The following is a 25,251-nucleotide window of genomic DNA, read 5'->3' as shown; positions in this document are numbered from 1 at the left end:
ATGAGAATTTTCCTCAAGGGAATAGAGCCAATGTGCAGCAGTAATTCAGTATCAAGCATTGCAGCAAACATAAGCTCTTTTGCGATTACCAGCGGGAGCAAGTTTTCTTTTATTGTCAATTTTATAAATTAAGAAAGAAGGACATATAACCAAGAAAAGTAGTTTAGACTTGTTTGGGCTGATACAACATATACTATAGCAACTATAATATATCATCATGTTTCACAGTAATCCGGAGTTTAATGAGAAAACTACACGAATAGACAATTCTAGTTGCTGAAATAAATATTTTGATGAGGGACAGTTTGCTCTGAGAGAGTGTGTGGTGAAATGCAAAGTCATTTTAATATAGATCATGCTCTGTGAAATTATTTGTTTTGATTTGTACCAAACTGCATCATGTTGAACTTATTACTGTAATGCTGTAGACATTTACATTTCCCTGAACCAATTTCGCACAAAGTATGCTCAAAAAAGGCTCCATTATCAAACCCGATGGAAAGCCAGTATACAGAGTGGACCTGTTATTGGGTTGATACTTTACAATGTGTACTCCAACAGAAAGAAATCCCTGAAGTAACACTTCAATGTTTTGTCACTTACGTAGTCATATTCATGCAATGACAGTCACGCAAATGAGCACACAGTCCTGCCCATCGGCGCTCCGCTCCAATAAGGGAGGCCCAGTGACCTCCCACCTGTGATCATGCTGGGAAACCCACCCATCTAAATACTGTGCACACAGCCCACAATCAAACCCACTAATCAGGAGCACTAATCCAGACTGCTGACATTTTTGGTACACAAGCTTTGCCATGAGGGCAGCTGCACTGCAGGCACGACCAAAGGAGGAACAAATAGAATAGAACAAATCCCCTTTGGGCAGGTTTAATATTTTTTAGGCAAGGGCAGGTGTGCTCTGGCTCCCAAATGCTGAAGTAATTGTAGATAATGGAGTTTTAAGGACAGCTGCTGATGCAGGTTTAAGTAGGATTTGGATAGAGAGTTATTGTGGAGGGAAAATGGGCGGATGGGTGGAAAAGTGGGAGAGGTGCGAGCGTGAGTGAAGCGGAGGAGGTGGAACAGTAGATGCAGAGGTTAGGGGGGAGGGGGGTCTGCCTCGGCTTATCCAAGCAAAGGTGAGAAGCAGGAGGGAAGATCGTAAAAAAACAAAAAAAAGATATGGCTCTATCGTCTTGCAGAAAAAGCTCTGGGAGTGAGAGGGTAAAACAAAAAGAAAGAACTCATCCATAGTTTAGTGTGAAACGAGAGCCCGTCTGGCCTGGTGCTTCTCGAGAAAAGGGGGTTATAGAGGGCACAAGCTGGATGACTAATTGGGGAGGACACGAAATGAGGCTTGACTCAATCTACACCCTTGAATCAACTCTGCCCTACAGTATGCATCAAATGGGCTCCCTAAGTGGTGCTTTTCCATTGATTATACCCTTTCAATGTTACGCTCCAACTCCTTGTTGGAAAAATTTGACAGAAAAAAGGGGGCAGTTGAAATACCGGTCAATACTTAACAGGGCAAACCAGAAAAGTAGGAAAGCAGAGAGTGAGTAATATCATATATACAGATAGCCATGAAAGCGATTTGAGAGAAAGAGAGAGAGGACAAGGTGTGTAAAAAAAAAGTGCATTTGGCTTGCTGTAAACGCAGCAGTGCGTGGCACTTCGCCTGGCATGGCACTCACACTTTATGAGGTGTGGAAGGGCCGTCTCCCTCGCCTGTCTGCCCGTTTTAATGATACAGTTTAAATGGAAAAGCTGGAGCTTCAGTCGGCACCAAGGACTCTTCTCTTTCTAAACCAAACACACACACACAAATCTAGATGGGCATGCATGAATATATATTCACAAACACGCGTACAACTTTACCCGCGCAGACATGAGCATGATCTCAGGGAATTTTTACTCATTTGAACAAGTGAAGTCAGAAATCATATTTTGTAGTCGTTTTTACTTTAGAAAGTAGGCAAAAACCACGAAACCTCACATTAACTTTAAAATAATTGACCCTGAGCTTAATCAAACTCAACATAAATAAAAAGAAATGAACTGAACTAAAAGTAGATGTGGTGGCAGGTTTGTAAATGTTACAAGAAAATACAAATGAATTTGACTCTAATGACCAAATGAATGTAGGAACAGGAGTTAACAGCCAAAAATAATATTGCTCACATTCCAACACGCTCACACAGGCACACACTTTATACACCCTACACATGCTGTATAGATGATCATAGGCCCGAGGTAGAGCCGTGGATGGGAGCGAGAAGCGACAGCGATGAAGCCAGGAGGTGAAAATGGCTGGCAGAGATGTGAAGTCTCCTCAGATCTGCCCTCTGTGCCTGGCCACTGTACAGACATAAGAGAAGGTTTTTTTACGCACACCCCTCACCTATCACTGTAACCTCTCAGAGGAGAACATACCACAGTAATGCAGTATTGATTTGACAATGTTGTGTGTGTGTGTGTTGAGGTGAGAGATGTGCTCACCAGCCTTGTGTGCAAGTGACTCAGCTATGCATTGTTTGTGTGTTCGTGGCATGAGTGCGATAGGGAGGCGGCTATGAGAGCGATGAATTAATAAACAAGAGGTGAGGTGTTTGCCTGGGTGCTATTTCCGACACCTCACTGTCTGAGCTTTCCTCTGCTGTAGCGGGTCTGACTGAACAGAAACTAGCGTGGGCCTGTGCACCCCCATTTCACCTTTCACTTCTCTGTATCTACCTGTCTGTGATGAGCAAATGGTGTATTACCGGCTCGTATTTACAGTTACAATTGCACTTGAAGCGTAATGAGTAAGCAATATGGAAATTAAGCCTTTGAATAAATATACTTCAAAATTCAGTTGAATTCAGGGCATGTCATTTGCATGTAATATTAACTCAAGGCATCGTTTTTTTCTGTTTAAAATGTTTAAAATGTCATATATGTATTTATTAATATGTCATAACATGTAATGTAAATGCTGCAACCACTGAATAATAATTAAATAATTCAAGTAAATTGCTATATCATTTTAATATCATGTTAAGTCCAATTATTGAGCCCTGGCTATATGGATGATTTTTTTTTTGTTCTTGGATGGCCAAAGAAGAAACAGTATGCCCACAAAATGTGTGTGACACTGCACATTATTCTAACAATAAAAGAGTAAATTAGAAATTTGAGTTCGAGTTTTAGATATCTTTGTTTCTTTGATGTTGTCAATAGAGAACCCAGGCATGGGTTGGTAAAATAAAAGGTTGATGTTGAATACTTGTTCCTATTAAGTAATGGTCCATCTCTTATTGCTGGAATACAAATTGTCCTCAGTAGATGTCAAATAAGCCCTTGAGAAATACAGGACAGACAGCGTACGAAAGAGAAGGATACAAACTGGTGATTCATCGTCGGAGTTTATTTTCTTCCCACTCAGTGAACTTTCTTCTGTGTGAGTCAGAGTCTGCCGAGGATAAAAGATCATTGTTGTAGTGACAAAAGGAAAGGAGACGCATGACAGCAATAAGAACGATGCAATAAGAGAGAGAGAGAGAGAGAAAGAAAGAAAAAACTGACTGCACAAAATATCAAGATTGTCCCACTATACATGGGTGGACATTAAATGATGACATCTAGCCTAAAACAATACTCGCATGCCGAGTATTTCTTAATTTCTTAAGCCTTTCCTAAAGTGTTTTTAACATGGGAGAAAAAAATGGGAGACAAGCCCCAGAGTTCTCGTTCTGTGTCAAAATACAAAATACCAAAGTTCAGCTAAAGCAAATATGAGACCTCGTGAAGTCTGTATTTGTAGTGTGTATTTTCCACATTTAGTACAAAATTACCCATTTGCGGTGTAATGTTGCTGAGCTGTGATGGAGAAATGGTAACACAAAGAGGGAATTTCTTACAAAAAAGACTTTGGAAGATACCTTGCACTTAGGAAAGGCTCACCTCAAGTCCAGTATAAACAGGAGGGTTGATTACAGCAAACAAAACATGTCTCAATGGTCATATATAAGCTCCTGATGATTGCCTCAAGACAGAAATGACACTTTCTAATGATTAAAAGTGAGCCTGATCTAAAACCAAAGTCCTAACCCTATAACACAACATTTTGTTCTACCAAATTCTCATTGTAATGCTGCTATATGCAGTTTTCAACATCAATTAATCGCTGGTGATAGATTTTTGCCAAAAGTACCAAACAAAATGCCTCTGTACTGTACTCTCACTGACTGAGATTTTAGGGTTTTATGGCAAAAGAGAAAACGTTTGAGGGAAAAGGAAAAATAAGCAGGAGGGGTTACGAGAATGTGGCCTTCACGTTGAGAAACACTTACCATAGCGATATCAAGATAAAGAGACTTGAGTGTCTCAATCATAGTCTCAGCTCTTTATGGCAATTTTCCTAATAAATCACATATATGAAAACATAGCTGCCTTAATCCCAAAGTGAAGAGGAACCATAAACTGCCCTATTGATGAAGCCAACATGACTCTGCAAAGGTCTTCAAAGGTCTAAAATTCAAACATGGTTCTTCAAAGAAGAAAAGAAATACAGCACATCACATGCACATCACACATACACATACATAGCCGATAGTATATAGACTGACTGACTCATAGGAGCCCCAGAAACATCAGTTGATCCCAGTGCAATAAAACAGGCAGACCAACTAATGGAACCACCCACACACCTAACATACTTTTTATCACACACCACCTTCACAAACAAGCACACACACGCACATGCGCTCTTTTTGTCCCAGCCCACTCATTGCTCGTTAGCTGCTGCTACATCGGGTGGTTTTTTTTGGGGGGGGGGGGCGGTGTTTTGCTACTGTGACACAGTCTCGCTGTATATCTGCTGAGAGCGCACCACCAAATATACTTCACCTAACAAACTCTTCTGATTACAGTTTAACTTTCTCGCTGTCTCCTTCTCTCCTTCCTGTCTTTAATCAGCATGTAAACAAGCGCAAGGTCGTTTTCTTTCTTAAACGAAATGGGGGAGATAAGAGGAGCGTGGCGTAGTTAATCCTTTGGACACGCTGATGGAGGAGTTTGTCCTGGTGATGCTCGGGTGTTAATTATGCAAGAATGCATCTCCTCTCACTCTCTCTCTCTCTTTCTCTTTCTCTTTTTCTCTTTCTCTTTCTCTTTCTCTTTCTCTTTCTCTTTCTCTTTCTCTCTCTTTCTTTCTCTCTCTCTCTCTCTCTCTCTCTCTCTCTCTCGCTCTCTCTCGCTCTCTCTCTCTCTCGCTCTCTTTCTCTTTCTCGTTCTCTTTCTCTCTTTCTCTTTCTCGTTCTCTTTCTCTTTCTCTTTCTCTCTCTTTCTCTTTCTCTTTCTCTCTCTTTCTCTTTCTCTCTCTTTCTCATGGTGACTCATCAGTTCATCTCTTTCCTCGTTGGCTCTTTCGTCCTTGTTCCCGAGCTCTTTCTTTCACCCCTTACCTCCTGTCTCTTTCCCCTCCCAAATATGTCAGACGTCCAGTTACATATACCTGTGTGTGTGTGTGTGTGCGTGTGTGTGTGCGTGTGTGTGTGTGTGTGTGTGAGTGGAGATAATTTTGAAATCAGATCAAAGTTTACACTAGTCCACGTGATTGAATGAATGATGAATGATTTGTTGAACTCAGCAGCAACATGTTGTCTTCACCCCTTGTTTTCGTCTTTGAACAAATACGTGCAGATTGCCCGGATGTCTTCCATGATTGCCAGAATGAGTTGTGAATGGCAAGGCAAGGCAAGGCAAGTTTATTTGTATAGCACATTTCAACAACAAGGTAATTCAAAGGCAATTAAAAGGCTACCATTAAACTTGCTTGACAGGGAGGAGAGGGATGGAAAAGAGAGGAAATGGGGAAAGACCAGCAGGGGGGACAGGAAAGAAAAGTAATAACTCAAAAAATTATTCAGTTTGACGAAAAAACCTTTTATTATATTACCAACTTGTTGTAGGGTTCCAACACCTGTTTATATTGAGACATCAAACTGTCTGAAACTAGATGGAGGCATCCTTTGAATATTACGCAACTTTGAAGTTAGATTTACGCTTTGATCTTCTCAAATTGATCTTCTCAAATTGGATGGGATGGAAAGTTAATTAGCCAAATCCACAGCATTTTTTGATGAGTTGGAGGGAAAGATCCGGCCTAAATTTTGGTTTGTTATTTATATTTCTACCCGATTGTTATTGCCAGACAGCTGGATCTGGATCCAACGGAAAGTTCGCTTTTTTAATTGGTTTTGGAAATGTCATATTCCAGCGTGCAGCCTAACTAAGAGACAGCGATCCAACCCGGGTAAAAGAGTAAAAGCATCATTCTTGGAGGTGTGACAGCACCCGGGCCTCATTTCCATCCTTCTCCGCTATTTCTCAGCCTTCTCCTCTTCCCCAGTGAAGCAGCAATGTTAACAATGCTGTCCCCACATTTACCAGTTCTGCCTCATTACAGCTAAGGAAGTGGATAAATTAGCACAGGAGAGCATGCATGGCGGAGTGTAACTCCACCTGTCAGCGAGGGAAAGATAGTGAATGTGTCAACGTGGAGGAAAGGTGTGAAGGAACTACTCAGCGTACATGCTTTCAACACATATTAAAACAAAACCCATCCAGTGAGGATGATGCTAATCTTTCCAAAATCATTACCCATGGTACACCTTTCAATATTTTTGATTACAGGCAATCACAAAGGTTTTCTCATTTTCTCAATTCAGGATTGCTATTACTGATATCTATCATTTTAAAGTGTTCTGTCATCTTGTTTTACATTTTTGTTCTTGTAATTGCACTTTTAAACATTCAGCTTGTTGCTTTCAGGTATTTATTTTAGCACAGAATAAAAAGATGTAACCTATGGGAGGGTGTATGTAAAGTAATGACATTTAATTATGTATTTACAAATTCACAATATTTGCTCAGTCCCAGAAGACTTCTTTCCTAAAATAATACCTATACAGACTTCCCCCGATGAAGGGAAGGATAAGGGATGAGGGACTCTGTGTGTCACAATTAACGGACGGAAAGTTGGGGCTACGGTTTGGTAAAACATCCAGCATTAGTCATCAAGTCATTATCTTTTAGGTATTTTATTTCTACTGGAGCTTCTTTGGCGACCATGGCCACTAGATTTCACTGTCCGACGAGAGTCAAATCAAAGACTCATTTCGGAGAACAAGATCTTAATTGTCTCCCCTTTAATCTATATAGAACGACACAGACACATGGATACACTGCTTCCGCTGTGCAAGTCGAATGCACTAATATCAATTATGGATCTCATTTTGAAGGAAACGTTCTTAACTTTGTTCCTGAATCCATCTTTCAATAAATTGAGGAGCTGGGATTTTCACCTGAACAACCTGGGAACAAGCCTGTTATTGCAGTATATGTTGAAGATCAAGAGGACAAATGAGCCTGGTTGTTGCCATCCTCTGAACACCCAAACTCTCCTGCCCTGCAGCCTGTAAAAAGCCTCTGGCCTGCCATCTTTATGGGCTGGTTAAGGGCTCTCTCACTATCAATATGTTTTCGCCCTGTCCACATTGGCCGGTAAAGAAACCAGGCGTTCCACAACGTCCATCCACATGCCTGCCAGGATTAACATTTCGCACTTTCCAAGGTTGAAAATCCCATCAGATGGAACAAAATTAATTTTTAGCACAATATTCAGGGCCACCAGCCGCATAATAGGAGACAATGCCGAGTGCATCCCTCGATTGTGATTCCATTCACTCCCTAATCGGCAGGATGGCCGTGCACGGTGCAGCAGCGTAGTAAATGCTTTCATCCCAAGGGGATTAGAAAAACAATGGCCCTTTTTAATTTCTTTTCTAAAGCGGGCAGCAGAAAGAAAATGATATAGACGTAATTGATGATGAGGAGAGCAGCGGGAGCCTTAACAGAGGTCTCACGTCCAGTGCCCAGGCCTTTTTTTTTTTGCTTCATAATGGCAACTGCTCAGGGGCACTGGAGGCTGACAAATCTGGCACGGAGGACAAATTGATCGGCAACAGAACACAATTTGTCCCTTAAAATAATGGGTAAAGGCCCTGTGTGGCCTGAGTAATTAGTTTAAACTGCAGCATGTCTGTCCAGGAGTGGACCCGCTGGAGAGGGACTCAGTGTGTCCTCTTAAGATGCCCTGACGCTGCAACACACACAACTCTCACCTGGAAAACTCCACACAAAACCCATTCTACTGAATAAATCATTTAACGTATTTATTTAGATAAATGGTAATAAAAGAGAGAGGTTAGGCATGTTGCATGACGGTGTGAGTGTTTATGTGTGTATTTATATGCATGTGAGCTTTCATCTCTTGCCACCTCATAAATTCCCCTAAAAAGTCACTTTTCCGTGAACGAAAGTCTGCTTTAACAACGACTAAAATGAAGCAACAAACTTGGAGAACAATTACACAAGTTAAACTTTGATTTGTATTGATACTCGCTGCCTATCTAAGGCATGTGTGGTTTTAGGAGACTAAAAATATCAAGGGGAAAAATGCTGGTTGCTTATTCTCAGCGTGCACTGAGTCTAGACAGAGGCATAATGGCAGGTCCACGGTGGCCACATCTGTGGTGTGATACAGGGAGAGTGCCACATCTGTGGTGTGATACAGGGAGAGTGCCACATCTGTGGTGTGATACAGGGAGAGTGTCAAGATCATGGATGCATTGGGCCATGTCAGTGTGCTTAGTGACACATAATACCGGTATTGCACAATATTCCCCTGACCCATTTTTGTGTGAAAGTCAATTTCTGCACTTTTCATGCACTGAAGAAGAATCTGCACTTTTCATGCACTGAAGAAGAAAAAGAAGAAGAAGAAGTGAGAAACCCAAACCTTTTGCTACTCAATTTGGTGGAAGCCGATATCTTCCAGCTTACCCTTTCAAATATGAAGTAAAACTTCATATATAGGCGAAAGTAGGAGTTGGTAACTTTTTCTTCTCTCCTATCTTCTTCACTGTGACACTCGGCTGCCTCGTCATCAATACATGGGTCAGGTGCTGCTTGTACTCTCACTCAGAAATCTAAACAACGTCGATCCCTTTACAGGAAGATCGATGTAAATGACGAGTATGAGGTTGGGGTACCAGCTGAAACTCAGCACATTCCACAGAGTATGTGGAAAAAAGAGGGTGGGGCAACGAATGTGGCAGAAAGATGATTAGGCAGGAGAAAGCATTGGGGGTGGGTAGGAAGAGAGCACCAAATGAGAGACAAAGAGAAGCTGGATCTTTTTTCCAAGAAAATTTGAATAGGCTTTTGGGCTTCAGTAGCACCCAATTAGCATGCTTGTTACATGCGAACACCAGGAACTAATTGGCCTGAGAATAAAAAGTGGCGTGGCCCTGAAAGGAAAAGGCAAGATTCATTTGAAGGTTCCCGGCTCCAATGGCGGCATGTTGGGAGGCTACTTGGCTTTGGCAACATTTTGGTGCTTTAACAGCAAATATAATTCATACTGTCTCAGTGTTTTTTTATTTCCAGATGATGTTGCAAAAAAGAAAGTACCACGATTTCCATAACGTTCATAGACTTACCTGGATCTACAGAAGTTGTAGTGATGTAGAAAGGAAATGTTAGTGCACTGTTCACAAGCTATTCTCTGGCGCAAGTCAGTGTGTGAGCGTCCTAGGAATTAATCATATCGTGGAGAAATCATTCACAGGCATGACCTAACCTGTCCCCTTGCAGTGCCATGTTGCCCTACATCGGGGGATATGCTGAATGTGCACGTAAACACAACAGCACTAGCTCACCAAGGGCAAGAGGCTGAGTCTCTGATTACATTTAAAGTACAAACTGTAGCAGCAGGATCGGGAGCACGGGACATCAAGAGCTCATTATGCTCTTTACATGCAATTAATCAAACAATGTAAACACTGCTCGCCTCAGCCACAACACACAGAGACAGATTATCTGGTGGCAAGTTGAATGCCGTAAATGCAGGTACAAGACGTAGTAAAGGAAATAAAGGAATGTGAATTATGGAAAAATGTAAGATTCACAGCCAATCTGGAGTCGTGGCTTCAAGCTGAGACCACACACGCAGATATATCTGCCTCCTCTCTGTCACACCGTTAAGCCTTTAGTCTCCTCCTTTGGTGAAATGCACTCTCTGTGTTATGATGTGAAAGGAAGTGCAGAAAAGGGGACACTTTGTAACAATGAAAGTACTACATGAAGGACGAAGTAGAAAGACAGCACTCTGACAGAGATTCTTGTGAAGCTGGGCGTGTACATGTCCCTTCAACTGTGATGATCTGGGCTCAGTTAGAGAGGATATCTCTCTGAAGTGAACTTTTCCTTTTTTAGAGGATTTGTTACTTAAAAATGTAGCTCTAAACTTTTTAAGGCATAATCAGTGACGCCAACATAAACATATTTTGTCAGTCTGTAGTCATGTACCATTAGCGGATTTTAAATAATATCTTTATGCAGGTAGACACACTAGAAGAGAAGGCAATTGGTGATTCACATACGTTTTTATTCCACGCCCATAGACACATTTTACAGCGTTATGTTATATCAAAAGACATTGGGAGTTCACATCCTCTGCACACTCGAACCTCTTAAGCCAAAAGGGCAGGTCTTTATTATATGCAGCCTCTATTCATCCTGTATGAATGATATGTCGAAGAGAGGAAGCCATACAAGAGTTTCATGCTGGATAAACATGATGAAATAGGCTGAGGACTGTCCAAGCTCTTTTAAAGCTGACGACACTTCAGTTTGGATTTAACCCTGTATGACATATATGCAGCTGCTATTGCAAATGTGATTCATCTGCATCAAATACATTTTTTAGGCAGCGTTTGTGTTATTTTGTCGTCCAACATTTTATTTTGATTTTGTTTCAGTCATCATCTTGTGAAAGACTTGATATTAGGGGTGTAACGATACGCGTATTCGTATTGAACCGTTCGGTACGAGGCTCACGGTTCGGTATGCATGACGAACCGAATACGTTTGAAAAAAATAATAATAATAAATAAAATCTTTTTTTTTTAAACCTTTATTTAACCAGGTAGTCCCATTGAGATTAAAAATCTCTTTTGAAAGATGTAAGTAACAATACAAGATGTAAGCAAGATGTAAGTAACAATACAAGATGTAAGCAAGATGTAAGTAACATTACTACACAACATTGAGGAGCAGTTTTTGTTTTTTATGCGTATGTGTTGCTAAGAAGACACCCCAGAAGAAGAGTCACTCAGGTATAGTTCCATCATTGTTCAAAGTCAAAGAATAACTTCATAATGTTAATTGTAATGAATAAATATATTTAAAAATCAAGTACATTTCTCTGGCATTTATAGTTTTCTACTGTACCGAAACGTACCGAACCGTGGCTCCACTGTATCGTACCGAACCCAACCGTGAATTTTGTGAACCGTTACACCCCTACTTGATATATGTATTTAAATATACTGTACATGTATTCCTTATTTTATATGAATTGCCAGATGCCAGATCTCTTGCATGTAGGTTGCCTGACAGTCACACTGCCACAATCCCACCGTACAATCACGTCTGCACACTGTGCAGAGTAGCCCCTGAAAGGGCAGCATTATACGACATAGCATCTCAAAGCATCAAGCCATAACAATGACAATGAGGCTTGTCCAGAAGTATCACTTCTCTCGGCCTTCGTCTGTCCCTGTGTCCCTCCAACTCTTCTTGTTTTCTCTCCCTCTATATCCTCCTCTCTCCGTCTCTGTGCCTGTCTCATACACGCATCGACACCCACACACACGCCGAAAGAAAGCCCATCTTCATTAGCCCTTTGTCTGCAGGCTGTGCTCAGTCTGAGATTGCAGGACTGACCCCTCGCTGTGAGATGTGCTGGGGAAATGTTTACCCAAACCCCACAGAATATGCAATTAACCTCTTTCTAGATAGAATACAAACAAGAACCTCCCTATATGAGGGCAATAAAGACAGGAACACCTATCCAGGACCATCATGACAATCATCTCATTATGAAGCTGCGGGAGGCTGAAACGAGCCAGGGATCCCGGTCACCCAGGGACTCTTTCTCCGCAGTGTACCTGTGTGCATAACATTCAGTAAAGTACCTATGAAATGAAGTGAAGTGAAAACAGCTGATTAACCCAACAGTGTGGAATAAGATAAAGCCACCCAAGTTCATCAACCACCTCTGGCCCCAGAACCAATCCCTTTACCTACTTTCTTCCTCTCCTACTTCCTGTCTCTACCTCTCTCCCTCCCCAGAGATGCAGGTGGATATCCCGAGCCCCAACCTGGGGGGGTGTCTTGGTTCATGGTGAAAGGAAAATGTGAGGGGGGGCCTGGGCACTGGAGCAGTTTCACGTTCTTAGGGACCCGCGGGCGTAATTCAATCATACCTCGATAATTCCCCTGATGTGAGAGTCGAATCCCCTTCACACACATCAAGTACAGGTACACACCACAAGCTCACGCTGATCCCAGATTGAGGGTCTCCTCCTGGGTGGGTTTAAGAGCCCACTACTGGGTAGGTTTTACCTGTGTTGTTTGAAGAGGCCATTATTTTAATTGAAAAAGTTACCCGCTCCCCAAAGGCAACCGATAGGAAACAGGGGAAAACAAATTTAAAACGGGACAGAATTAAAACAAAAAACACCAGATGGTGATATACATGGTAAAAATGATTGTTTATACTTACTGTTTGATTATATGTGATAATGAGAGTGGGATTCCTCAAGGCAATTAGTGTCTGTGGCAGCCATATTGTGAGAGGACAGGGGAAGGACGGCACAGGCTGTTATGAAGGAGCGCTTATCAAATATCTCCGCCGGGGCGATTAGTGGAATAAGACACTGCAAGGTGAGATAGGCCACTCACACTCTTTTTGTATGTCCGTGTGTGTGTGTGTGCATGTGTGTGTCGGTGAGTGAGCAAGAAAGAATGTGTCTGATAGCGAGCAAGAAAGAGAGGCTGAGAAAGTGTGAGTGACTCTTTCCATCTGTTTCCATGTTTCCATACCCGTGTGTGTGCCTGAATCTGTGTGTTAATGTATACTGTGCCCCCATGTGCTTTGGCGTGTGCACGTATGTGTGTGTGTGTGTGCGTGTGTGTGTGTGTGTGTGTGTGTGTGTGCAAGTGTGATATAATCCCTATGTTAATGTAGGATCCCATGCTAGGCTGGCTGCCCCAGGGGCTTTAGCCTATGACAGAGGGCAGATCGGGGGCACTTACCCCTGGCAGAGTCTTCTGTTCATGGAGGGCGCTCTGGGCCTTCAGTGCTGACTCTCTGGCGCAGTATGTTAGAAAGGCACATCCTAGAGTATCAGGGAGACAGGAGAGAGATGGGTTTAATACACAATGGACCACCATTTATGACAAAAAGAAGAAAAACTGTTAAAGTGACAGAGACCATATTGCATTGTTTAAAGAAAGAGTACGTGGTATGTTGTGTTTGTTGGATGCTAAGTCGGACTTTAGAGGAGATCACAAAACATGATATCCAAAACATGTAAAGTGATTTTGATGAGCTAGGGATTTCAGCATTTAGCACCCATCAAATACAATGTTTAAAATGTAAAAAATACCGATTGTGACGTATACGAGATTGAAAAAATATCAATTTAAGCCTTCTCCATCATCTTTATGTAACCCCGTTTAATAAGCTGCACAAAGTGTATCTTCAAGCATAGCTCTTGATTTTCATTGGCCCTATGAAAATCCATTTAAAATGTACCATGTAAAGCCATGCAACATCTCTCCATTGACGTTTGTTCAGAGATTAGGCATCCTTACAGTCGACTTCAAAAAACACACACATAAAAACCTTCCGAATGGACCCAGAGATTTGTGATTTGTGAAGTAATTCCAATCTACGCAAGCCATACTATAAGACCTTACAAGCTATTTCCAAAAACATGTATTACATTAAAACGGAATTCATATACTGCTCTGACAATTGGAATGTGGCTCTCTGAAGTTAATAGCTCCATACCCTCAGAGAAAATAACATGCTGGTTGAGAAATAAGATTACAATTGTACACATTTCTTCTAAAAGTATGACAACCTCTTGAGATTAGGTTTACTGAACTCATGCAAATGTACACTGTTTATGACAATGCTATGTTTGCTATATTGTTTGTATTGTTGTTGTTGTTTTTCTCCATTCAGTTTAATGTAGTGAAAAAGACGAAGCAAAATTGAACAGGTGTAAAAACAGGTGTGTTCCTGGAGGTTAAATTGAAATCAGGAGTGATGATTGAAAATGCTTCGTCACCCCAGAAAGGGCATTGTTGTTTTCACATCGTCACTAAAAAAATATGCATATTGCTGTCTTATGAATGATTTCCTAGTTATTGAAACAAGCACAGGAGGAAAAAGTGAAACAGTCCTTTTTTTTTTAGCTCCTAAGTTATTAAAATCCTCTACCCTCACACATCTCTGGAGACTTTCCTTTAAGTTTGAAAATTCAGGAAAACAGAATGAATATGCATCAATAAATAATTCCTTTACAAAAATGTGACAGCTTTCATTAAAGGGTGAGTGGTTGTTCTGTTATGCGCTTGGCAGAACTGACAGTGGGTGACCCCGTTCAGAAGAGGTTTTGCACTGTGCAGCATAATTTCCCATTACTGCATGTCACACCTGCTGCCAAGGATTCCCATGGGAGAAACGAAACACACACACACACACCTACACACACACTCAGACATACAAATGATACCCTGCGTGCAGCACATAGCACCCATCGCCCTCAAAACCCAGCAACACACTCTGGCTCCCGGCCAAGATAGCTCCCTTTCACGACAACCTTCACCCACCTCCACAACTAGGCAGTTACTCAGGAGGAAAAATCACCTAAACGACACTGATGAAACAGCATGCCACACAGCAAAGCAGAAAAGTTTGGGAGCCTGGGGAAACACTCCTCATCCTTTGTGACATTACAAAACTGTGAGACATGAACCGAGGTCTCCCTGGGGGGCATGTCCTAGCAAAGGCTTATGGGAACTGTAGGCTGTTGCTAACACTCCTCTTGCTCTAACCTTTTTGGTATTTTACACCGTGTCACTTTGCAGCATATTGCCAAGAAGTTTAGTAAATACGTTGGCAAGATTTCATCACATGATATACTGAAGTGTGACTTAAACATGTCCCTACCAGAGAGTACGAACTCTGGTACACTTTTCTTCAACAATGTTGAGCATTAAAGTGTTGTGTTTATGATTTTTAATCCAGCGAAACATAAACTTTGGGTTGAAAGAATTCTTTAATTTCAGAAAATATTTGTATTGTTTATACCTACTCTTTTTTAAAAACTTTTTCTAGTAACTAAGTACATTTACATAAGTACAATTGTGTGGTAGCTGTAGTTTACTTGTATTACAACTATAGTTTCTGGTTACTTCAGGTTAAGCTTTGGCATACAAGTGATCAGATGATTAAATATGCATCAATAATCCAATATATTACTACTACAAAAACATTGGTACTTTTACTTTAGGAACATTTTGAATGCAGAACTTGTACTCCAAGCCATCTCTCCCCAATCCAAATCTTTCTAGCTGCTTTAAGAAAAATAGTATGTGATACTATTAATTCAAATGATTTGTTAAACTAGACTTTTTTTGTTCAGTGTAGCCTTTAATATCCAGGCCAGCTGCGTGGCTGCCTCGGCTTCCTGGCGGTGGTGAAAAAACGGCGGGGTTGTAGGAAAGCTTCATATCCAACAGTGCTGGCTCAGGGGACATCTTAAGCCCAAAGGAGTCCGTGACTGAGAAAGCCAGTTAGATAGATAGACAGATAGATAGACAGATAGATAGACAGACAGACAGACAGACAGACAGACAGACAGACAGATAGATGGATGGATGTAAACTTTATTTATCCCCAGGGGGAAATTCGTTTGTAGCAGCAGCAATTGGGATTACTTTCATACATGCAGGTTATCCCACAGTGTTGTCCTCTTGGTAGTATGTGCAATCACACAAATGGAGCTTTCAAAAACATACCACTTTCATTGTTCAGTGGTAATGCGGCAGAACGTGCAAACTGATTTAAACTGTCTGCACAACATTACCACAAAAAAACAAACAACAAAAGCAGACATGATGTTCACTGTGATGTATTACAAAACTTGAGGAACTGATGCAAGTCTTATAGTAAAAAGGATACAACGTGAAATAAACACTGGTTTGGTCCTTTAGTGCTTCAGTGCTTCTCGTGCCTGTTGTGGTACTGCTACATAAGATAAGGTATTCATTTTCAGCACATAACTCAGATGACGTTTAAACCGTCCTTTGTGAATTAAAGTTTGAATTGACAAAATCTTAAACCAAAGACTGGAGAAAATAAGTCGTCGGCATTAAATGTGAAGAAGAAGAATAGGAGAACATGGCTCTGATGGTGGCAACAGAAGGACTGGTGGCTTTCTGTGATGAGCAGGTTAAGTGGGGTGAAAATAATACTTTGGTAATCAAAGACAATTTACCACACTATAATTTCAGTAGGGGACAGAGGTGCAACACATTATATTGAAGGCAAATGAAAAAGTAAACTCTGTAAACTAGTTCAAAGACAAAGCCAGAAACGTGAAATGTGTCTTTGCGTTTGCAAGACACGTTTCGAGTAATTACTTAAATACCCCCCCCCCCTGTAACGCTTCTTCTAAAAGTTTGTTTTAAAATGGAAATTAGTGTGTGCTCACAATTGCATGCATCCAGGCATTAAGAGTAAATTGTGCTTTTTTAAGGCATCAGGTATCTGTAATTGAAATAACTCCAGAACAAATTCGTATAAAATGTCAATTCATTCGCAGTGAATTCGTGGATCATGAGCAATTTGCTTTCCTCCAGTCTCCCCACACGTGTCTGATCGAAGAATGTTCATTAAAGTGGGAAAATAATGCAAATTCATTTCCAAAGAAGATACAGGCGCAAAATAAATTATGTAAAACAACTGGATGCCGCTGAATGTGACAGCCTGACCCTCTCGTGGGTGCTGAGACAAATACGATGTGAGGATTCATCAACCGCTTCATGTTTCCGCGTTAAACACACTATTACCTGCCGAGCATCTTTCAGTCGATCTACATGCGGAGCGGCCTGTTCGGAGTGGTTAGCTGTCTGCTTCACACACAGCCCCCTCTCTGATGATCAAAGAGGTCATCTGTAGACTTACGCTACACCTGTCACTCAACTTACACAAACTGTCAATCACTGGCCAACACTTCCTCTACAACGCTCATACTGTACATAAAACCAAATATAGGCTCGGATCTGTAACCCCTTGTGGCCGTGACTAAAAGTCTACTATTTATTTTTAAAGCAACATAATTTAATTTCACAGAGTACCACAAAACTGTCTATGAATTGAAAAGACACTTTCAAGGATTTGTTGTTACTTTCTATGGTTCATTTGCAATTAGATATTAGTGCCCTACTGAGGTTTTTTATGTCAATTTGGCAGGCTATTTATAGCCAATTACACTGCATGGACCTACCGAGGAGAGGAGAATGGATGAGGATATTTAACGTCTCTTTGTATCTCTTGCTCCTGGCTGTGTGGTGCAGCTCAGAGTCCCTGCTCTCAGCATCAGAGACGGATTGATAGATAACGCTACTCAAGCAAAAGATTTGCCCCCCACTAACATTCAGCATGTCTGAACAATGCATGCGTTCTGGCACTGACACTAAGTATTATGATAATGTAGTGCTCAGCGAAATGATGGATGTTAAACAGCACGACCTGGCTGCACAACACACTGACGAGCGCCGCGCACACGCCAATAGTGTCAAGTCATCCCACATGCTGCATAAGGCTCCCTGACGACACACAAACTATCAAATCGACATTAAAGGCAAGAGCGTCTAACAACTACGGAAAGGATATAATCATCCGTTAAAAGAAAGGGATGAAAAAAAAACGCCTTCTGAAGATACAGCAACACTAATCCACTGAATTTGTACAGGAACAATATTAAATCCAAAATTCCCCAGATATTCAGATGAGTCCCTGGAGAACCCCTAAATGCCCAAACTAAGAATTCACAAAGCACAAAACATCTGTTCAAAGTGATGCAGTACATTCCACATGAATTAGTCATGAGCAAACATGACATATTTTGATCTGCCCTTAAATCCATAATTATGGTGCAATTCTTTGGCGCAGGACTCGAGCTGTGAAAAAGGGTAGTGCTGCAAAATCATCCATTAGGTACGGTTTACTAACTGATGCCAACAGCCATATGCATCATCTATCCGAAACAAATCAAATCTCTCTCAACCACAAACTAAGCTCAAACAGGGATTTCAAAGTAGCAGTCAAACTATATTCATGGCACTGCACTAAATATTTATGAACTTTATGTTTTTAGGGATCGTGGAGCCAAGCTGATTACATCCTCTTAACTCTGCTCTGAAAAATGTTTGTGTTACTATTCATGTGAAAATGTGGATTGAATTTGTGACAATGTTACAAGTTCGGGAGGCTTCCGGGACTTTGACATAATAGCTAGCCAATAACCATTGACATCTTATGCATTTTTGAGAACTAAACAGAACACAAAGCACTTTTGAAACTGCTGTGCAATAAATACACTTTGACAAACGATCACTGCAAAAACGTATATTGTATAGAGGCGAAGGAAATGAGTCAAGGTCTATCTTGATGATAGTACTGTGTAACAATCAATCAATGTATTCATCCTGGCAGTACAACATCAGGCTCAAATGAAACGTTCCACTGGACTGTTAGTTGTAGAGTGTGTGAAGTTGTGAAGATGTTTAAACTCTCATCCGATTGCTCGTAGGTGGCAGACGTTGAGATTTCTTGTGACGCAAACATCTAACACCCTTACATGACATCATGAAGTGAACAACCCAGAGAGGTTAAAATGTCAAGACCTCACCACCAACACGTTGAAACAATGAAACATGTGGGTTGAGTAGCATAATGTCTTCAACTGTAAAACTACAGTCCAATGGGTAATTCAATTTCAGCCTCATGCTAACACTTATACAGCCGGTGTGTTTTCGTCCAATTGGTGTTTTGACCAAACATAATGTTTCACTGCATTGAAGTGATGGACCAGAAAACTGAAAATCATTTCCCTCTTTAGAGAACTTCTTTAAACCTGCAATAACTATTTTTATTCGGCCCTTGGCAGCAGCAAAAAACAAATGAACACACCATACTATCACCCTTTAATTGATTTAGCAGATTTATTGACAGACAGTTGTTTATTTACAGATCTAGCAGACATTGAGCAATAGCATTAACGTTCTTTTGGAGTCGCGTTCATGGCCACCTGCTGTAAGTCCAATATTTGTTCCCTATAGCATTGTTTTCAGTCCCAAGTATCTCCGAAGGAAAATGTATGGATGCACTAATGTCCAGGAGCTCGGCACTAATTAAGACTGTGTTTCAGAAGTGGACTTAGTCGCCATGACGTCATCCATTGGTTTGTGGACTGCTGTTTTGAAGCCATCTTGGTTTTGGCAACCAGAAGTGACACGAGAGGGTGGAGTTAAGTACAATTGAACGCTGAACAAGACATTTTTTAGACAACCAAAAATGTTACTGTTAACTTTCATGAACTGAAAAGACACTGTGAAAAGGTAAACATCATGATGTATTTAAGAAGACTTAAAACTGGCGATTGAGACCATAAACTCATGTTTATAATGTTCACTGAGGTAATTAATCAAGTGAGAAGAGGGGTCATCTTCTCATAGATTTCCATACAATGTGACTTATGTTTGCAACCAGAGGAGCCCCCTGCTGGCCATTTGAAAGAATGCAGGTTTAAGGCACTTCTGCATCGGCTTCTCCTGCTCTGTATGTAGATATAAATGACTCATTCTAAGGTGACGAAAACACAATGATTCTTATTTTCAGATGATTATACACCAACGAAAACATACTCATCAACAGTACATTCCATACTGCCTCGATTCCCCTAAATGACACTGGACCTTTGAATGTAAAACTTTCCACAATATAAACTTCACTTTCGAGCTCAGGTTTTATATCCCAATTGATTTCAGCAGCTAAATGAGGAGGAACATGTTTAACAGTGTGGCAATGTGACCCAGTTTTCTAATTTATTGACAAATAAAAATCACAAGGATTTTTATTATCAATTGCGTTCACTTGCTTTTTAAAGAGGACTTATGTACGATTTGGTAGTTTAATATACTATTTTTCTGAAATGATTACATTTCATATTGATGAAGTCTGTGTAAGCTGCATGAGGACAATAGCCGTAGTGGGCTGTGCGATAGGATTGTTTGTCAACTTCAATCACAATTAATAAAAAAGTTGGAAGTCAACTGATATAGAAGACTACTGTGGTGACCTTGGTGTGTTGTTTACAACATAATTCAGTTTGAAGAAGCCCAAGTACTTTTTTAAGTTACGTAATAAATTTACCTTCAATTACCCTGCAAAAGCTTTTCTTGGTTTTAGAATGGCCATTCATTCAGTGTTTTAAACCGCTCTCCTTGAGTGACACAGCACATGATACACGACATACTTCTGTTTTGTTCACGACACTAATCCCATTTTCTTACTCTAGTTCATTCTTGCTTCGGTCTACAGGTATCACACATCGACGCAGCATCAGGCATGAACATGGTTTAGGTAAGTGGCCAATAAGAAAAACTCATCCATATAATGCATTGGTGAAATCTTATTAAAAGTGCACGCCTGTGCTACCAAAGTGACTTTGAATGTCATGCTGGATAAAGTGGGCATAATGCAAACATCAGAGTGGCCTTGGAGGGGGATGATTTGAACGGGCATACAGTCTTGGCTTTGGAACAGGATTATCCGTCCGGAGGCAACCATCCTCTGGAGTGTTGACATTCAGGGATAGTCGAGGACGGGCGTAAACAACACGAACATCAGAAATATTGTTTTAATCGATCACTGGGCTCCAAAGAGGAACAACGGAAAGTGAAGGAGCAGGTTGAGCACCGGCGACTGGTGGCCGGGGAACAGGTGGTGCATGGAGACCTTCAGGGCTGCACACACAACAAAGCAAGGCTGACTCATTTCCCCCGAACTTGACTTGCACTGATCAATAAGATCATGAACTGCAGCCACTAACATATCATACATAATTTGTGAATAGATTATTTTTACTCAGAGTGAACTGATTTCAATGCTACATGTGTGCATGCGTGATTTTAAATTATATCGAAAATGTAAAAGATAATTAACAACTATCGACAACATATTATAAATAGCAAACAGCAGCAGTGCCGTCATAATAATGTACTTTGTCTGATAACAAACTGCCTGCTGATGACACGGATAGTGCTGGAAGTGTGACCTTATTTTGTATGTCCATTCCAATAAAATGAATGTTTAAAACATTAACAAACAAAGTCTGAAATTATAATTAAAATAGTGATAATACTAACGTTTGTTATTACATTTGAATGATTATTAGATTCCCCTTAGCCACAATAGGATACTATATCAAACATTACTGGAAAAGCTGTTGCAATTCAAGGCTTGTAATAAAAAAAAATATAAACATCTGAGTGCAAAATGGAATAAAGCTACTGCCTTTCAAAATTTGGTTTGTTTTATAATATTTGTTTTTACATGAAATGTACAAATATAAAAAGTGCATAATAGCAGTAAGTTGTGTTTAACCAGACTCGGACTTTGAATTTTGCACTTGTATTTTATTTGTAACTTAATATACACAAATACCCAAACCGCTCTCTGGCATTCACCATTATAACTATCATTAGAAATGATCGATCCTTGACTAATGACTGAGTGAATACTGATCCCGCTCGTTTTTGGACAATGAGGGGGGACAGCGGGGGTGAGAACAGAACAAGCGAGAGGACGATGCATGCTGGATCTCAGCCTCTACTATTATCCTGCTTTGTACTTCCTGACTGCAACCCGCCCACGGAGCAGTATTACAATACAGCTGCCGTGTAAATAGTACTTTCCAAAGATAATGACGTCCGAAAAGTAAGCTACATATCAGCCGACTAAAAGCTCAAAGCAGCATGCCAGCACCAGGTTAATCACGGATGCTGATTGCCTGATAATGGTTTGCACTTTCCGCTCCGCTGAAAGCATTTATTTATCTCCGACAATATGCTGCAAATGGATCTGTGATGCGGATCAGACGGATTCTCTCTTAGTCTTTTTTAGTTGTGGAGATATTTCTGCAGCTGCAGAAATAACACAGCATCCAGCGCTTGCCTGTCCCGCCCCCTTAAACTGGGATGCTCAGCACATGAGAGTCAATGTAAACACACAAAGGCGTTTTCAGCTGTAGTATTCACGTGGATGCGCTGGACGCTGTAACAATTAACCCTCCACTCTCAAAGCAATTCACTTCCACGTGTTCTCCCTCTTACGCCTTAGATATTTCGATGTGTGTGTGTGTGTGCGTGTGTGTGTGTGCGCGTGTGTGTGTGTGTGTGTGTGTGTGTGTGTGTGTGTGTGTGTGTGTGTGTGTGTGTGTGTGTGTGTGTGTGTGTGTGTGTGAAGGCTCTACGGGGCTCCCACTCTGTCCCAAAAATCTGAAAATGAACACACTTTTCATGCTCTCATGCCCCATAACTGAATTGGGACGCTCTTTGATTTGTCTCTCTCTTTCTCCCTCCCGCGTTTTCCCTCTATCTCTCTCTCTCTCTCTCCTTTCAATTTGTAAAGGAACACAAAAGTAAAGATACCGAAATAACCAACCTTTATGCATTCCCGTAAATCTGTCTTTCAGTACAGTGAGTTCGTATATCTTTCCGAATTCCTCAAACAGGGGTTTCAGGTCTTTTTCCTCCAGGTTTCTGGGAATCTGCCCGATGAAAAGCTTGATGGCGTCGTGGTCCTTCATTGGAATGGTGTTCTGGCCGATGGTAAGCCCGTTCATCCTGCCGGCGCTGTTCGTGGTGCTGAATCCATTCTCTTGCTGCACTCCGTTTGCAGTGACTGTAGCCATCTTTCCTCAATGGGCCGGTGAGCTGCGCTCTCTCTCTCTCTCACTCTCTCTCGCTCCTCTCTCTCTCTGTCTCTCTCTCTCTGTAGTCAACTGCACAGAGCACACTCCCCCCCCCCTGTTATATCGTCCTCTCTCCCGACTCCTCCGGTGTTCCCTCCTTACTCACTCTACTTCTTTTACGCTCCCTTGTTTGGAATCAGCCGTCTTTATTTTTTTCTTATGCTTTATGTGTTTTCATATTTTAAGCACCCCCCCCCCCCTCTACCCGTGACGTCAGCTCGTACTCATAAACCGACCACGCCCACCACCTAATTTGCATAATGAGCGCTGCCCAGACCAATGAGAGAGCAGGATGACTGAGGTTCCACAGGGTAGAATATGAATGCAAACATTTATTTAGAGTGGACAGCTTGGGGCATTTTAACAGGGCAAAGGCAGCTTGTGCGCTATACATTGTGTTGTGCTTATGCAGGTCATTTAGTTTTGTTTTAGCAATGAGGCAAAAGTTGGGTTGGTTTAGGGGGAATAGTAGCTTTGTAATGGCAGCCCATGTAATTCTCTAAGACTCATTGTGATGACTCATCAGTAGTTTTAAATATGAATTAAAAGAAACTGGTGAATCAGAATTGTGGTGGATATATCTTAGGGACATTTAATTATTGTACAATGGACGACTGAAGGCACCAAAGAGCCCTGTCGTCAAGACACTTCTGGTAAGCCAGACCCGGGTGAGCTGCTAAATAGTTGCATTCATCTGGCATACTGGGCCTAAAAAAAGTCCCTGGCAGATGTTTAAGAAGAAAACCAGCAGGGCTGGAGGTCCAGAGGACTATTCATGAAAGAAACTGCTGTGAAGTCTTGTAGAAATGTTCTGTGGTTCTCAATCCTGGACCTCAGGAGAGGGCCCCGCTGGCTTTCATTCTAACCATCTAATAGGGACGCCAGGGGAATGCTATAAACTACCTGGGAGGACTGAGAACCACCACCACTAGTACTGTGTTCTACTGGTCTAATATTATAATGTATAATATTTTTCATGGCAGCTACGTTTTTAAAATGAAAACTGCTGGAGTTTAAAACACAGATCCTCTTGTTGAGAAAATGAGGCTCCCCCAGTAAGTTTTTCATGTCAATTGATGACAGTTACGCTTCTGCCATCAAGTACTGTCATCGTTGTTTACACGTCTTCATATGTGTTATGATCTTCCCTCATGTTTTAGAGTATGTTTTTCTCAAACATATGAGTGGGAATTGTTTTTTTATCTCATTGGTACTTTTCAGAGCATATTCAGAGGGTTGAATGCATTCAGCATTCGGCTTATTTCATTTAGACGGATGATTTGGAAGGAAAATGGAAGCTTGGTCAGGTGCTCTGATCAAAGGCATTTTCGGGTAAATAATTAAAAAGATCGCAGCATGATGGAATGCAACACGCAGCCGTCTTTTGGTCAGTATAATTTAAAAACAAACATGCTACTCTTTCTTCACTTCAAGAGGACATTGTGAGCAGATGACAAATAAGGAGAGAAATAAAAACACTGTTTGAAATTATGACAGTTCAGACCTCGGGATTCAGAGCTGCCTTGTGTCACTGTCCGTGGTGCTGAATCAACACTGCCATTCAGAGACCGTGAAATAGATTGTTGGAGCTACAATTTTAACAGAACATGTTTGCACTACAAATGTTCCACGCCCTCTCCATCTATCTGCTGTGCACAATTTCCAAACTTGTCTGTCCCTTACTTGACGCAGGGAATGATGCATTCAACGCCACTCTTCAGAATAGTTTTGTTATTCATGCAAGTGAGCATGGGCACTGCCAGTATTGCATTACTCGCACACAGAAAGGTCTAATTAGTGCAGATGGGAATATAACATCAATACAAGGGCAGTCCGACTCACACTGATATGAGTAATTATTCGTGATATGACCGCATTTTTGTGGATCGTGTATCAATGATTGATTGCATGTGGCAACTTCATTATAATAATTGTTAATACGAGCTGCACGCTAGCATATAGAGTAATACGATATCCCCTGTTTAAAGGTCTTAGAACAAGACATGGAGTCTCTGACAACTCCAGAGCTGGTGTTCTGTAACTAAGCACCTCTGATCCTCTTGTGGATTTGGGCACGAAACGTGGTATCAGAGGAAGATCACAAAAAATGGCGTGTCTGGTGTTGAAATGACTTCAACCCACATGCCAAACCTCTGTTAGGTCAGAATTAATTGGCTTGTAAAAAGATGCTTTCTATCTATCTGTCTATCTGTCTGTCTGTCTGTCTGTGTATTTGCATGCA

The 25,251-nt window shown here is 41.2% G+C and overlaps 1 protein-coding gene across 1 annotated transcript in view; it reads right to left on the bottom strand.

Moving 5' to 3' along the window:
* celf6 (CUGBP Elav-like family member 6) overlaps window positions 1-22,949 on the bottom strand; it is a gene marked incomplete at its 5' end in the record, with an annotated part of 128,240 nt that extends 105,291 nt beyond the window's left edge. The window contains 2 exons of the mRNA XM_079293024.1: window positions 13,210-13,292; window positions 22,700-22,949. Of these exons, the coding sequence (XP_079149150.1) occupies window positions 13,210-13,292; window positions 22,700-22,949 (333 nt within the window). The remainder of the gene's footprint in view (window positions 1-13,209; window positions 13,293-22,699) is intronic.
* Between the last annotated feature and the right edge of the window lie 2,302 nt (window positions 22,950-25,251).

The sequence above is a fragment of the Melanostigma gelatinosum genome (assembly GCF_949748355.1).
Source record: "Melanostigma gelatinosum genome assembly, chromosome: 2".
NCBI lineage: Eukaryota > Metazoa > Chordata > Actinopteri > Perciformes > Zoarcidae > Melanostigma > Melanostigma gelatinosum.
The sequence above is the reverse complement of the archived record's forward strand: the minus strand, read 5'-3'. Positions and strand labels throughout refer to the sequence as shown.